Raw genomic sequence first — 15886 nt, 5'->3', positions numbered from 1 at the left:
AATGAAATATAGTTTCTGGAACTACAGCTTACAAATACTAAATGCAGTCTCAGTTAAAGTGTTTTTCTTTGTCACTTTCATGTAAATATTTTAAAACCAAGATTAGCTAGTAATTCTACTTCTAGCGTAACTGGCTGTAGAAAGCAGCATTACAAAAAAAAAAAAAGGAAACTGTAGGTGTTTACTACTGTGGGGCTTTGGTGTTATTTTATATCTCTGAAACACTCTACGAGCATATTAAGAAGCAGATGCATCATTAATGATTCATCCAAATTCAAAGTTAACCAAAAGACATTTAATTAGAATGGTTTCTTTCAGGTATTTGTACAGCTGCAAAGAAATCATATTACGAAGAAACACATCCGGAAGTCTTGGCTTCAGCATCGTAGGAGGCTATGAAGAACACACTGGGAACAAACCATTCTTTATCAAATCCATTGTTGGGGGAACACCAGCATATAATGATGGAAGAATTAGGTAATGATAACTGTCTAATAAGTAGCAGCAATCAAGTAAGGCTTTCATCTAGATATATTTTTAAACAAAAAATAAAGCTTACTTGAACACATTGTAAGTGGGGAAAAAAGGAATCACAGATAATTAGGAAGACAAGCATGCTTCATATTAGTGCATTCAAAATTTATAGCGAGCTCAATGCAGTACAGAATTAAGCTCTGTAAATAGGACACAAGTGTCCTGAACTTCAACAGATTTACTTTCATTGTAGAATATTTTTAGATGTCTAACAGTCACTAGTGTAAGTAAAAAGATACGTCAGTTTGAACTATTTCTGGGGTAGTGAAAAGAAATCTTCCCTATGTCCCCAGTTCAAAAGAAACAAAACAAACAAACAAAAAACAACCCAAACCCAACTTCCCTGCAAACACCAATGTAATTTAAGAGAGTAAAATGCAGGATGGAGGAAATGTATCAAGTCTTAAAAATATTTTGTTTAGAATACAGCTCATTCACATCTGAAAGAACTATATCCTATTTTCCTTCAAATATGTCTAATTAATTATAGTTACAAAGAAAAGGAGGGAAAACACAGGGAAAAGCGTGAACGCCAAACTATTTTCACCTGTTCTATTCCCTCATTTATGAACTGTGGTGAGCCGAGAAGGAATAGCGAAATGCTCACTTATACCCCTTCCCCACAACTTAAGGGCACGCTTTGTCATTTGCCAATAAGTCACCTTGTTGAATTTTCTCCTATTTACCTTTGTTTTTTTCAGATGCGGTGATATCCTCCTTGCTGTCAATGGCAGGAACACATCAGGAATGATGCATGCCTGCTTGGCGAGGATGCTCAAAGAACTGAAAGGAAAAATTACTCTCACAATTGTTTCCTGGCCTGGCACTTTTTTATAAAATGAGTCTTCACAGAGAATACAAGAAATTTAACAAAGAAAGAAAAAAAAAACCAGATGTCGGCCACGTTTGCTTTTTGGGGGGTCAAATGCGTGTTTATAACGAAAAGGTTTGGGAAATTTCAACCTGCATGTCAAGAAAAGTCGAGTTAAGGCAAAGCAAGGAGACATCAGAGAATCACTTCAGAGTGATTTAAGCTACAGACTTCGTTCCTTCCCCATGTTCTCAATTTTTTTGTGTTTTGCTTTTTTTATATATATATATATATATTTAATGCATTATAATAATCATGGAATTTAGGGAGCAGCAACTCCTGCTCACTCACTTTATTTTGATTTATAAAAAGAAATCTTCGAATAATTTATGGAAAAATTCCTTGCAGTTTTTCCAATTGCAAAAATCAGGTGAAGATTTTTATCCAGCACACGAATAGCACTTTGATTATGTGTACTTTCTCATGGTCAGCATGAAGCTGGTATTTTCAAGACTTTCAAGTACTGTTTGTTAGTCTGTAAAACTGTGAACTACATTTCTAAAATTATTAAAAATAACTGTAACTGTGTATTTGTACAGACATTATTTTCATCCAAAACCAAACAAACTGGTCTCCCTGTTAGCTTCTGACTAATACTATTAAGTCAAGGATTTCTATATAGAATATAGAATGAATAAATTCATATAGAATTATCATTTTCAAATAACTACACTGCACCCTACTAATATCATCAAGCACCCTGATGAGGCAGTGTAATTTCTGCAGGACTGCCATGCCAATCTCACAACACTGTGCTAGAAAGAGGAAATCTGAAAGTGATGACGGACTTGTTACTTTTTTCTTAAAATAGTTCTTCGCCTTTCCCTGCAAATTACCCTTCAGTCTTATTTTTTCTCAAAAGCTAGCAGTGTGAGGAGGCTATGTTCGTTCACCTTTATCGTGTTAGTAACAGCTGTCCCCCAGAACAAAGACTAAAATGAACTTTCTCTTAAGCCCCTGAAAAGCAGCAGGGATGATTATCCAGCTTAAGTCTTCCTTATGCACCCACACAAACCAGACATAATTACCAAGTGTGTGATCACCACACTCAGTGTTCCATTGGACTAAGAACAGTCAGCACCTTTCCCCCCTCCCCTAATTTTTTCATTACACTTTAGTATGAAGTTCTTGAGGAGTCTGCAATTTCTGCCTGTCCCTGCAGTAAAGGATGACCTTTTCAAATATGACCTCCAAAAGCTATGTTAAACTCACACTGTTCCAGATGTTGGTGCATAATAAAGTGAATGCACACTGCTTCTAAAGCCAGCAAAAGAATGACCTTCCCACTGGCTTATGGAAAAAGGAGACAATTTAATACTAAGAGTTTAATCCCTACATATGTTGAAAGAGCATAAGCCTCTAGATGCAAGATATTTTCTCGACGTTTCTTATAAGACAAAGTCAGTCCAGGAATCTTAACATGAAAAATTTATTCTTTTATTTTCAAAAAAACCAACCAAGTAACCTTCGATTTCATACTAACAGAACAAGACTAAGAGCAAATTATTTTAATACCCAGAAAAATAATAAGATTTATAGTAATCTATTTCCGGCACTAATATATATGCAAATAGGCAAAAACCACACAAGCCTATTCGACAGCGGCAGCTTCAGTGTTTTCCTGTTCAGGAGCAGGTTCACTGCTGGCTTCTTTTCCTTCTTTGCTTCTTTTAGATTTTTTGTGTTTGTGCCTTCTGTGGCTGTCCCCTTCTTCACTGTCATGGCGACGTCTGCTGTTACTAAATAAAAAGAGGGAAAATACACCTCAAGCAATTGCATGAAACTTCAGGCCCCGTATAATTACACGGTACAGAAAACCTGCCTTTGCATTCGTATTTGAAAACAGGCACCTGCTTCTGTTCTGTTCCATATAGTAGCTGGATCAAACTGAATTTTTCATGTGATGGTACGTACCTCTACACATCCCCCATTTTTTACTGAGATTTTTGAGTAACTTTCCACATTTGTAACCCGTATTCTAACAGCAGTATTATTAGCAATGTCACATCACTACTAGCATCCTTAGGATTTAACATTCTTACTGATCCCCTTCCCCTGAATTAACCTTTATTTCTAATTGAAAAAGTTGAACCTTTTCTGCAGAGTGAACATAAGGGTTATTTTACTTACTTTGTAAGAATCATTAAATTCTTGTGTTAATGCTGCTGAACATCAGCTTCCCTCTGCCTCTTTCTGACCCACCACTTTACCCTTCTTTCCCCAAATTCACTTCTGCTCACTCGCTAAGACTGTCACGTACATCAATCAATATGCAGTTACCCCAGGCCAACACTGCTTTTTGTCTGTCCACATTTGATATGGCAGACTTGTTCCAAGTAGTACATCTAAGTGTTTACAGCCTTTCCACGAAACTCCAGTTTGTTTGGGGTTCTTCTAAAAATTTATTTTTTTAAGCTGGTAAAAGTCTTTCGTATCCTATTAAAAATCAAACCTTCGAGATGACTTGTGTCTAGTCTCTTCTTTCTCTCTGTGTCTTCTCTCTCTATGTCGGTCATCTTTCTCTCTGCTTGTTCTATGGCGGTCATAGCCTCTTTCTGCGTAGTCTCTATATCTGTATCGTTCTTCATCGCTGATTAAAAGAAGATGGTCTTTTCAGGACAGTAACACTAAACAGTATATATACGTATATATTTAAAAATAAATTCTCACACGCTCTTGAAATAAATGACATACATCTTAAAGTTGCTTCTGGGTTTCTACACAAAACCCACAACGTATGTTAAAGGTATACTAAAGCTCTTTACCTTAACCATAGAAGTCTAGTATACGATATCATTTGGAAAAGGGATTGTTTGATAAAAACGGAAGGCAAGAAGAATGCAACAGTGTCCCACTAAATTTATACTGGAGTTATCAAGAAGTTAGCTTAAACCCGTATCTGAATAAAGTACAATCCTATGTAAACTTCAGTAATGTCTTCAGGTTAGTGTGTGTAATGCTGAACACTTACCAGCCTACCTTTTGACTACTACAAGCCAATTCAGTAAATTAAATTCTATTTTTGGTACCACTGATCTATTTCCTTATATCTGCTTCAAGAAAGGAAACACTAGGTGCAAAGAAATGGACAGTAAAATATGCTGTGCTTTGGGTGGCTTTTTACATTAACTTCTCTACAATGCCAATGCTGTCCTCCACTCCCCTCTGGGATTACTGCCCTGTGCTGCCCTGCCACAACGCTAGTAAGAAAATTAGATACTACAGGCTATACAAGAATTTCAAGTCTTTAATTCAGAATCTATTTTCATATTTTGTCTTGTTAAAAAGGACAGTTCTAAGAGTTTAGTGAAATTTAAAAAATAAAAAAAGAGCAGTAACGGTTGTTAGCTAACACCACTCACGCTCTGCATTAGCACAGCATGAAAAGGCACGCTTGATCTTTTCTCTACCAAGAAAATGCTACCCAGATATAGTACCCAAATGGAATTTAGCAACCAAACTTCAATAAAAATTAACTAAGACTTCATGTAATATTTAAATAGTTGCAGTAACAGTGGTTTGGAAGATCCTTACCAAGTCCTAAAGAAAGATAGAACATAACCAGGCTGAGGTAGTGTCCTGGTTCCAGTTAGGACAGAGTTAAGTAGCTCATAGTAGCTGGTAGGGTGCTATGTTTTGGATTAGGATGAGAAGAGCGCTGATAACATGCTGATGTTTTAATTGTTGCAGAGCAGTGTTTACACCGGGCCAAGGACTTTTCGGCTTCTTGCTCTGTCCTGCCAGCGAGCAGGCTGGGGGTGCAGCAGGAGCTGGGAGGGGACAGACCCAGGACAGCTGACCCAAACTGGCCAAAGGGGTATTCCATACCATCTGACGTCATGCTAAACAATATATAGGGGTGGCTGGCCGGGGTGGGGGGGCCGGCTGCTCGGGAATAGGCTGGGCATCGGTCAGCGGGTGGTGAGCAATTGCATTGTGCATCACTTGTTTCTTACACATTATTATTGTTAATACTATTATCATTATCACTATTATTATTATTATTGTTATTATTATTTTCCTGTCTTAATAAACTGTCTTTATCTCAACTCACAGGCTTCACTTTCCCGTTTCTCTCCCCCCATCCCAGAGAGGGAGGGGGGAGGGTGAGCGAACGGCTGTGTGGTGTTTAGCTGCCAGCCGGGTTAAACCACAACAGTCTTTTTGGCGCCCAACGTGGGGCCCGAAGGGTTGAGATATCGACAAATCTGACCAGAGTGTGTTAAACTAAAATTGGTATAAGTATTGGACCTGCTTAATAGTTGCTAGTCACGATGTTGATTGCCTTAATCTCCAGTCTGCTGTACCTGTATTCCAAATTGAGTTTTATGGTGCGTTACTTTCTGTATGTGCTCCCTGTTGCACTGTTTATCCTTTCCGGGCCCTGGTTTAAGATTGTTATGGTACTGTGCGGTGTAACAATGGCTTATGAAATGATGAAATATCTGGTCACGACTTTAACCTGGTATTTGTACTCAGCACTGACGTCGACTCTATACTTTGGAACCCATATCTCGGAAACTATTAGCAATTACACCTATTGCCTGTTTTCGTTAGGGAGCCAATCTGTGAAGGGGACAGGGGAAGACATGTTTCCCTACCTGTTCACTCTCCCTTTCTCCTTCACCACCACCCTCTTATCCCCCGAGTTAGTTACGGTGGTTCTCCGAGATGTTGAATATCCTTGGGATACTCAGACCAGCCTGCTCTTGTTGTTATGTCTCCTGAATGCGCTTCAGATTTTGTGGAGGGTTAAACAACTACTTAGGAATCTCATCCGGAGATCTGTCTTGAGGCGGGATAGTTGCGAGTGGCAGGGAGTGTGGGAGGATATGGGCAGGTTTCTAGAGCAGTGGTCACCTCCAGTGTTTTGGACATTCACCCCTGAACAACTGCAAAATCCTAAAAAGCTGGCAGAATGCTTGAAAAAAAGGTGTCATGACTCTGGCAGTTCCAAAGTGACACAAATCACTGTAGCGTGCTGGGGTCTGGCTTGTGCCTATCGAGCTGCAATTGATGTTATTAGCAACCTAGCTCCAGCTCCTGCAGCCGCTCCAGCTGCAGCTCCTGCAGCCGCTCCAGTTCCAGCTCCTGCAGCTACTCCAGCTCCAGCTCCTGCAGCCGCTCCAGTTCCAGCTCCTGCAGCCGCTCCAGTTCCAGCTCCTGCAGCCGCTCCAGTTCCAGCTCCTGCAGCCGCTCCAGCTGCAGCTCCTGCAGCCGCTCCAGTTCCAGCTCCTGCAGCTACTCCAGCTCCAGCTCCTGCAGCCGCTCCAGTTCCAGCTCCTGCAGCTACTCCAGCTCCAGCTCCTGCAGCCGCTCCAGCTCCAGCTCCAGCTCCTGCAGCCGCTCCAGTTCCAGCTCCTGCAGCTACTCCAGCTCCAGCTCCTGCAGCCGCTCCAGCTCCTGCAGCCGCTCCAGTTCCAGCTCCTGCAGCTACTCCAGCTCCTGCAGCCGCTCCAGCTCCTGCAGCCGCTCCAGTTCCAGCTCCTGCAGCTACTCCAGCTCCAGCTCCTGCAGCCGTTCCAGTTCCAGCTCCTGCAGCCGCTCCAGCTCCTGCAGCCGCTCCAGCTCCTGCAGCCGCTCCAGCTCCAGCTCCTGCAGCCGCTCCAGCTCCAGCTCCTGCAGCTACTCCAGCTCCAGCTCCTGCAGCCGCTCCAGCTCCTGCAGCTGCCCCAGCTCCTGCAGCTGCCCCAGCTCGTGCAGCTGCTCCCACTCCTGTGGCTGGGTCAGAGAAACGAGCTGTAGCAGTGCAAGTTGACCCCGCAGAGGGTATCCCAACCCCTGTGGCAGACCCTGTGTCTGGGTCAGAGAAACGAGCTGTAGCAGTGCAAGTTGACCCCGCAGAGCGTATTCCAAGCCCTGTGGCAGACCCTGTGTCTGGGTCAGAGAAACGAGCTGTAGCAGTGCAAGTTGACTCCGCAGAGGGTATTCCAACCCCTGTGGCAGACCCTGTGGCTGGGTCAGAGAAACGAGCTGTAGCAGTGCAAGTTGCCCCTGTAGACAAGGTGAAAAAATGGTATAGAGGCTCAGGTCGTTTAAAACGCAGACAGTCTTCTGCTAAGTCTGGGCGAAGTGAAGACGAGGCTGGGCCATCAAAGGTGCAGGAGACTGAAGATGAGGATGAGGATGGCGAAAAATCAACAGTAACTACCCGGACTCCATACCAGCCATCAAAGGTGCAGGAGACTGAAGATGAGGATGAGGATGTCGGAAAATCAACAGTAACTACCCGGACTCTACACCGGCCATCAAAGGTGCAGAAGACTGAAGATGAGGATGAGGATGTCGAAAAATCAACAGTAATTACCCGGACTCTATACCAGCGTGAGCTACGAGATGTGCGAAAAGATTTTGGTCGCTGTATAGGCGAGCAGCTTGTCACCTGGCTGCTCCGGTGCTGGGACACGGGAGCCAATTATGTGGAATTGGAGGGCAAGGAAGCCAGGCGGCTGGGATCCCTTGCTAGGGACGCATGCATTGACAAAGCAATTGGAGATGGAGCACAATCTCGCAGCCTCTGGAGGCGTCTCCTGTCAGCTGTGAAGGAAAGGTATCTCTTCAAGGAAGAACTTGTATGTTTACCAAGCAAATGGACCACCATGGAGAAGGGAATTCAGTACCTGAGGGAATTGGCCGTACGGGAAGTAATTTATAAGGACCTAGATGACGCACAAACATCCGCAGATCCAGATGCAGTCCAGTGTACACCACCCATGTGGCGGAAGTTTGTACGGAGTGCCCCATCATCATATGCCAACTCATTGGCAATACTAGCCTGGAAAACGGAGGAGAATCCCACAGTGAATGAAGTGACTAAAATACTCCGACAGTACGAAGGAAATCTCTCCTCTTCCCTAAAGGCCTGTGTCTCAGCTGTGGAGAAACTCTCTGAAGAGGTCCACCAACTTAAAGAGAATTTATCTTCCCCTCCACCTGAACGAACCAGTGTCCACCAGCTAAAAGAGAATGCTTTAGAGAAACTTTCTGAAAAGATCCACCAACTTGAAGAAAGATTATCTCCCCCTTCACCTGAACGAACCAGTGTCCACCAGCTAAAAGAGAATGCTTTGGAGAAACTTTCTGAAAAGATCCACCAACTTGAAGAAAGATTATCTTCCCCTTCACCTGAACGAACCAGTGTCCACCAGCTAAAAGAGAATGCTTTGGAGAAACTTTCTGAAAAGATCCACCAACTTGAAGAAAGATTATCTTCCCCTTCACCTGAACGAACTAGTGTCCACCAGCTAAAAGAGAATACCTTGGAGAAACTTTCTGAAGAGATCCACCAACTTAAAGAGAGTTTATTTTCCTCCCCACCTGTACAAACCAGTGTCTCAGCTATTAGGGGTAAACGTTCATCTATGCAAGGAAGACAATATGGTGGGCACACACACCGCGCCACCCTGTGGTTTTACCTACGTGACCATGGAGAGGACATGAGAAAATGGGATGGAAAATCTACTGCGACCCTAGAGGCACGGGTACGTGAATTGCAAAGGAAAACAATTGGGAAAAAGGAGTTCTCTGAAAGGTTTGCTGCTCCAACTTCCAGCAGGCAGTCCTTTAAACACAGAAATGAAGATTCTGACCAGGACTAGAGGGGCCCTGCCTCCAGCCAGGGGGAGGAAAGGGACAATCGAGTTTATTGGACTGTGTGGATTCGATGGCCTGGCACGTCAGACGCACAGAAGTATAAGGCTTTGGTAGACACCGGTGCACAATGTACTCTAATGCCATCAAGCTATAAAGGGCCAGAGCCCATCTGTATTTATGGTGTGACGGGGGGATCCCAGCAGTTAACTGTATTGGAGGCTGAAGTGAGTCTAACCGGTAATGAGTGGCAAAAGCACCGTATTGTGACTGGCCCAGATGCGCCGTGCATCCTTGGCATAGACTATCTTAGAAGAGGATATTTCAAGGACCCAAAAGGGTTCCGCTGGGCTTTTGGCATAGCTGCTTTGGAGACAGAGGACATTAAACAGTTGTCTACCTTGCCTGGTCTCTCAGAAGACCCTTCTGTTGTGGGGTTGCTGAGGGTTGAAGAACAGCAAGTGCCGATCGCTACCACAACTGTGCACCGGCGGCAATATCGCACCAACCGAGACTCCCTGAGTCCCATCCATAAGCTAATTCGTCAACTGGAGAGCCAAGGAGTGATCAGCAAGACTCATTCACCTTTTAATAGTCCCATATGGCCAGTGCGAAAGTCTAATGGTGAGTGGAGACTAACAGTGGACTATCGTGGCCTGAACGAAGTCACGCCACCACTGAGTGCTGCAGTGCCGGACATGCTAGAACTCCAGTATGAACTGGAATCAAAGGCAGCCAAGTGGTATGCCACAATTGATATCGCTAATGCATTTTTCTCCATCCCTCTAGCAGCACAGTGCAGGCCACAGTTTGCTTTCACTTGGAGGGGAGTCCAATATACTTGGAATCGGCTGCCCCAGGGGTGGAAACACAGCCCTACCATTTGCCATGGACTGATCCAGTCTGCGCTGGAGCAGGGGGAAGCTCCTGAACACCTGCAGTACATCGATGACATCATTGTGTGGGGTGACACTGCAGAAGAAGTTTTCGAGAAAGGGAAGAAAATAGTCCAAATCCTTCTGAAGGCCGGTTTTGCCATAAAACAGAATAAAGTTAAAGGACCTGCACGAGAGATCCAGTTTTTAGGAATAAAATGGCAAGATGGACGCCGTCAAATCCCAATGGATGTGATCAACAAAATAACAGCTATGTCTCCACCAACTAGCAAAAAAGAAACACAAACTTTCCTAGGTGTCGTGGGGTTTTGGAGAATGCATATTCCAAATTACAGTCTGATTGTAAACCCGCTCTACCAAGTAACCCGTAAGAAGAATGCTTTTGAATGGGGCCCTGAGCAACGACAAGCCTTTGAACAAATTAAGCAGGAAATAGTTCATGCAGTAGCCCTCGGGCCAGTCCGAACAGGACCAGATGTAAAGAATGTGCTCTACACCGCAGCCGGAGAGAATGGTCCCACCTGGAGCCTCTGGCAGAAAGAACCTGGGGAAACTCGAGGTCGACCCCTGGGGTTTTGGAGTCGGGGATACAGAGGATCTGAAGCCCGCTATACTCCAACTGAAAAGGAGATATTGGCAGCATATGAAGGAGTTCGATCTGCTTCGGAAGTGGTCGGTACTGAAGCGCAGCTCCTCCTGGCACCCCGACTGCCGGTACTAGGCTGGATGTTCAAAGGAAGGGTCCCCTCTACGCATCATGCAACTGATGCTACATGGAGCAAGTGGGTTGCACTGATTACTCAGCGGGCTCGAATAGGAAACCCCAGTCGCCCAGGAATCTTGGAGGTGATTATGGACTGGCCAGAAGGCAAATACTTTGGGATATCACCAGAGGAGGAGGTGGTTCGTGCTGAAGAAGCCCCCCTGTACAACAAGCTACCGGAAAATGAGAAGAAATATGCCTTGTTCACTGACGGGTCCTGTCGTATTGTGGGAAAGCATCGGAGATGGAAAGCTGCTGTATGGAGTCCTACACGACGAGTTGCAGAAGCTGCTGAGGGAGAAGGTGAATCGAGTCAGTTTGCAGAAGTAAAAGCCATTCAGCTGGCTTTAGATATTGCTGAACGAGAAAAGTGGCCAGTTCTCTATCTCTATACTGATTCATGGATGGTAGCAAATGCCCTGTGGGGGTGGTTACAGCAATGGAAGCAGAACAACTGGCAGCGCAGGGGCAAGCCCATCTGGGCTGCGGCATTGTGGCAAGATATTGCTGCCCGGGTAGAGAACCTAGTTGTAAAGGTACGCCATGTAGATGCTCATGTGCCCAAGAATCGGGCTACTGAAGAACACCAAAACAACCAGCAGGTGGATCAGGCTGCTAAGATTGAAGTGGCTCAGGTGGACCTGGACTGGCAACATAAAGGTGAATTATTTATAGCCCGATGGGCCCATGACACCTCAGGCCATCAAGGTAGAGATGCAACCTACAGATGGGCTCGTGATCGAGGGGTGGACCTGACCATGGACACTATAGCACAGGTTATTCATGACTGTGAAACATGTGCTGCAATCAAGCAAGCCAAACGGTCAAAACCTCTTTGGTATGGAGGACGATGGCTGAAATATAAATATGGAGAGGCCTGGCAGATTGATTACATCACACTCCCTCAAACCCGCAACGGCAAGCGCCACGTACTTACAATGGTGGAAGCAACCACCGGATGGCTGGAAACATATCCTGTGCCCCATGCCACCGCCCGGAACACTATCCTGGGCCTTGAAAAGCAAGTCTTATGGCGACATGGCACCCCAGAGAGAATTGAGTCAGACAACGGGACTCATTTCCGAAACAACCTTATAGACACTTGGGCCAAAGAACATGGTATTGAGTGGGTGTATCACATCCCCTATCATGCACCAGCCTCTGGAAAAGTTGAACGATACAATGGACTGTTGAAGACTACACTGAAAGCAATGGGTGCTGGGACATTCAAAAATTGGGATACACATTTGGCAAAGGCCACCTGGTTAGTCAATACCAGGGGATCTGCCAACCGAGCTGGACCTGCCCAATCAAACCTGTTACGCACTGTAGAAGGGGATAAAGTTCCTGTAGTGCACGTAAGAAACATGCTGGGTAAAACAGTCTGGGCTACTCCTGCCTCAGGAAAAGGCAAACCCATTCGTGGAATTGCTTTTGCTCAGGGACCTGGATGCACTTGGTGGGTAATGCAAAAGAATGGGGAGGTCCGGTGTGTACCTCAAGGGGATTTGATACTGGGTGAGAATAGCCCATGAGTTGAATTGTAGTATGTTAATTATTATATAATAATGTATGTCATCACTACCATGATTGCTATATATCATAGATGAAAATGGTGATTAATTAGAATGTATTGGACAGAGTGTAACCTGAGCATGACATAAATGGTATGGAATAAGGGGTGGATATCTGTCCTGGTTCCAGTTAGGACAGAGTTAAGTAGCTCATAGTAGCTGGTAGGGTGCTATGTTTTGGATTAGGATGAGAAGAGCGCTGATAACATGCTGATGTTTTAATTGTTGCAGAGCAGTGTTTACACCGGGCCAAGGACTTTTCGGCTTCTTGCTCTGTCCTGCCAGCGAGCAGGCTGGGGGTGCAGCAGGAGCTGGGAGGGGACAGACCCAGGACAGCTGACCCAAACTGGCCAAAGGGGTATTCCATACCATCTGACGTCATGCTAAACAATATATAGGGGTGGCTGGCCGGGGTGGGGGGGCCGGCTGCTCGGGAATAGGCTGGGCATCGGTCAGCGGGTGGTGAGCAATTGCATTGTGCATCACTTGTTTCTTACACATTATTATTGTTAATACTATTATCATTATCACTATTATTATTATTATTGTTATTATTATTTTCCTGTCTTAATAAACTGTCTTTATCTCAACTCACAGGCTTCACTTTCCCGTTTCTCTCCCCCCATCCCAGAGAGGGAGGGGGGAGGGTGAGCGAACGGCTGTGTGGTGTTTAGCTGCCAGCCGGGTTAAACCACAACAGGTAGCAATTAGAGCAACAATCTAGATACTATTAAGCTGACAAAAGCCAAGTGTTTCATGCTTTTCTTCATGTTTCTTTGCCAACATTTACCATAAAATGAAGTCTCTTCATGAGTCCTTGTGAGCAGCAGAACCTTTAAAGTTCTGCAGAACAAGTCAGACAGATCCTGCAAAGAGAACAGCTCACCTCTAGAGATTTCTCATGCCCTGCAGCAGTGAGGATTTAAACCAAAATGATTTTATCTGCCATAATTTGGACCTAGTGGCCATTTCCCAGGTAAGAACATTACATCAGTGATCATTATAGCGATGCATAAAAACCCAGAGAAGGGGGGGAGATGTCTGAAGCAACAGCACCGGTCTTTCTATGAAACTTTGTATAATTGTATCTTGAAGCAAAATTCAAGAATTGAAAATTAGCAATTTAGAATAGTGTAGAGAAGCATCAAATAAAACTCAAACTCCTGATTTTCTAGGAGACATTAAAAATATTCACATACCAAAATCAGGAAACTACAGCTATTGCTAAGGAACTCAAAGTTATGACTTAATGACTAAGTAACACGACTGCATTGATTAATGACTACATTAGTACAAAATCCTAACTGCACTTAAAACCACACATCTGAGAGCAAGCTAATCCTCAAAAGCACACTTGTGACAGACCACAGCACGGCCAAGGCTGGCAGGGCCCTCTGGAGGCCACCTGGTCCCAGCCCTGCTCCAGCAGGGCCACCCAGAGCTGGCTGCCCAGCACCACGTCCAGGCAGCTTCTGAAGATCTCCGAGGAGGACACTCCACAGCCTCTCTGGGCTGCCTGTGCCAGGGCTCCGTCTCCCACCCAGTTAAAAAGTTCTTCCACTTACACTTTTGTGATAGCGGCCCAGATGTCACTATCGTTTCTTAGATTTCACAGACCTCATAGCTAGTGCAGCTCACTGCATTTTGATGTTTATTGCGCACAGAGCGCTGAGTCCTGCTCAATTTGTAGTCCACCTGGACACCAAGTCCTTTCCTATAAAGCTTTTTTCTAGCCAAGCAGACCCTGGTCTGCTCTGCTGCACTGGGTTATTGGTTTTCCTGACCTCAGAAATACATTTTTAAATTACTAAAGAACCACCATAAAACAGTAAGCTATCAATCAAATGCTGAACTTTTCATTTTCAGTAGTAACCAACTGATGTGAAACTATCAAAACAGAAACAAAAACGTACTCTTTGCAGAAGGGATCACTGTCAGAAAACACAGCATTTTCTCAAGGGAACAGAGAATGAGATACACTGTGAAAATGCACAATTTCATCTGAGGACAGCAGGGCAAAGGTGGCAGAAAACACAGAAAACTGAAGGTTCATTTTTAAACCACATTTCAGTTATACTAACAGGGTAAAAATAATATCTTTTTTACAATTTTAAGAAATTCACTTTTTCTTTTAAATCTCGAGAAGAACTGCTAAAAACATATATGGCAATAATTTCTGAGCAATAAAATGCTAAAGACGATCCTTACTCCAAGTCTCACAACAGTATTGCTTAAGTTTAAACAAAGTCAATTTAAATAAAAGCAACGCATCCGTGCTGTCTCTAGAATAGCTCACGTTCTCTTCCTTCCTTGCAGCTTTTCTGAGTGCACAAAATTGAAAATAAACCTTTTTTAAAAAACAAAAAAAAAAAACACACAGTATGTCTGCATGTTCTGTCTTTCTTAAACTTCTCCCACCTTCTCTGTGATTCCCAACCCAACTTATGTGAGTTAAGGGCCTCCCATTTTCTTACACGGCCATGTGGCAACAGCTTTGCTACAGATGGTGGATAATTTAGTCACATAAAAAAGTCGAGGCCTGCTCTTCCCCCTCCTTTGCAGATAACTCTGGCAGCAGCACAGAGATTTCTCTAGGCCTGGAAGCTATTAAGGTTCATTTCAAGCACCCTTGAATGACCAGGCTCCTTTCTGGCCTTCAATCAAGCTGTCTGAGGAACAGATGTTTAGATTGGTCTTGAGTTCCCAAAAACTGACCCTGTAACACAGCACACGCATGCAGGAGAGGACATCACTGCAGTAATCTCGGCGTGTGCCTACATGGAAAAGCAGCTTTCTTGCGCCCAGTTTGGGTCTTTAGTTAACAACCACCATGCATAAAAGTCTCATCTCTCAGCTGAAGTCATGTCAGCTCCGGGCATTCTCATTCCCCACAGTATAAAGCCATTAGCAAAAACAGTCAGCCCAACAGCTAACGTATATTCCCCACAAAACTGAAACTTAACGAAAAACACTGAGAAAAGCAGTCTAGATGTTCACCCCCAAATACTGAGCAAAGTAAATATAGATAAGTCTATATCCAACACGGCAACGTGAACCTGTGGAGTCAATAGCAAGCTCAACATTAAACACTGTACATGTGCACATGAGCCACAGAACAGTTGCAGATTTTTTCTTTTTTAAGCAATTAGGATTGAAAGCCTGAAAAACAATAATTATCTGCCTGAAAGTGAACAAAAAAAGGTTCTTAACCTTAAAGTAAATTTTTAAAACAGCAGGAGCGATTATAATCCAGCTAGCGCTAATGACTAAACTACCCATCTTAACAGCTAAACCCATGAATTAAGGTACAATGCTGTACCACATTGCTCTCGGCACTTAAATGGCAACTAAGGTTCATTTAACACTTCCATGGATTTTTGTAGAACTGAGGTCAAAGAGAGCTGACTATGTCACCCATACACTGTATTTAAATCCCACCTTTAATCCATAAAACACTATAACCAGCTTGGACGTACACCGTAGTTTTGGCGCTTGTGTTTTATGTTTAGAAAATCAATTATAGTTTCCAACTGAAAAGTGGGGAGGGAAGGGGGCCACACCCTCTATTTCTTTGGAGTATACAGCTGGACACTAACCTTTAAGGCTGAAATATACCACATAATATGGACACAGTTAGGAGCAGAGTTACAGCATGCTT

General features: G+C 44.0%; 2 protein-coding genes across 18 annotated transcripts in view; one reads left to right on the top strand and one right to left on the bottom strand.

The window, feature by feature from the left end:
• Window positions 1-1933, top strand: part of LNX1 (ligand of numb-protein X 1) — a 106146-nt gene extending 104213 nt beyond the window's left edge. For all 9 annotated transcript variants that reach the window (XM_066995866.1, XM_066995864.1, XM_013172765.3 and 6 more), the window contains 2 exons: window positions 319-477; window positions 1236-1933. In XM_066995866.1, coding sequence (XP_066851967.1) covers window positions 319-477; window positions 1236-1371 — 295 coding nt within the window. In that variant the 3' untranslated portion in view covers window positions 1372-1933. The remainder of the gene's footprint in view (window positions 1-318; window positions 478-1235) is intronic.
• An 885-nt stretch (window positions 1934-2818) lies between these two features.
• Window positions 2819-15886, bottom strand: part of FIP1L1 (factor interacting with PAPOLA and CPSF1) — a 53175-nt gene continuing 40107 nt past the window's right edge. For all 9 annotated transcript variants that reach the window (XM_066995870.1, XM_066995869.1, XM_066995871.1 and 6 more), the window contains 2 exons: window positions 3858-3995; window positions 2819-3144 (listed from right to left, as the gene is read on the bottom strand). In XM_066995870.1, coding sequence (XP_066851971.1) covers window positions 2997-3144; window positions 3858-3995 — 286 coding nt within the window. In that variant the 3' untranslated portion in view covers window positions 2819-2996. The remainder of the gene's footprint in view (window positions 3145-3857; window positions 3996-15886) is intronic.

Source organism: Anser cygnoides, chromosome 4 (assembly GCF_040182565.1).
Source record: "Anser cygnoides isolate HZ-2024a breed goose chromosome 4, Taihu_goose_T2T_genome, whole genome shotgun sequence".
In the NCBI taxonomy this organism is placed as follows: Eukaryota; Metazoa; Chordata; class Aves; order Anseriformes; family Anatidae; genus Anser; species Anser cygnoides.
This window is presented reverse-complemented; position numbering and strand designations above follow the sequence as displayed.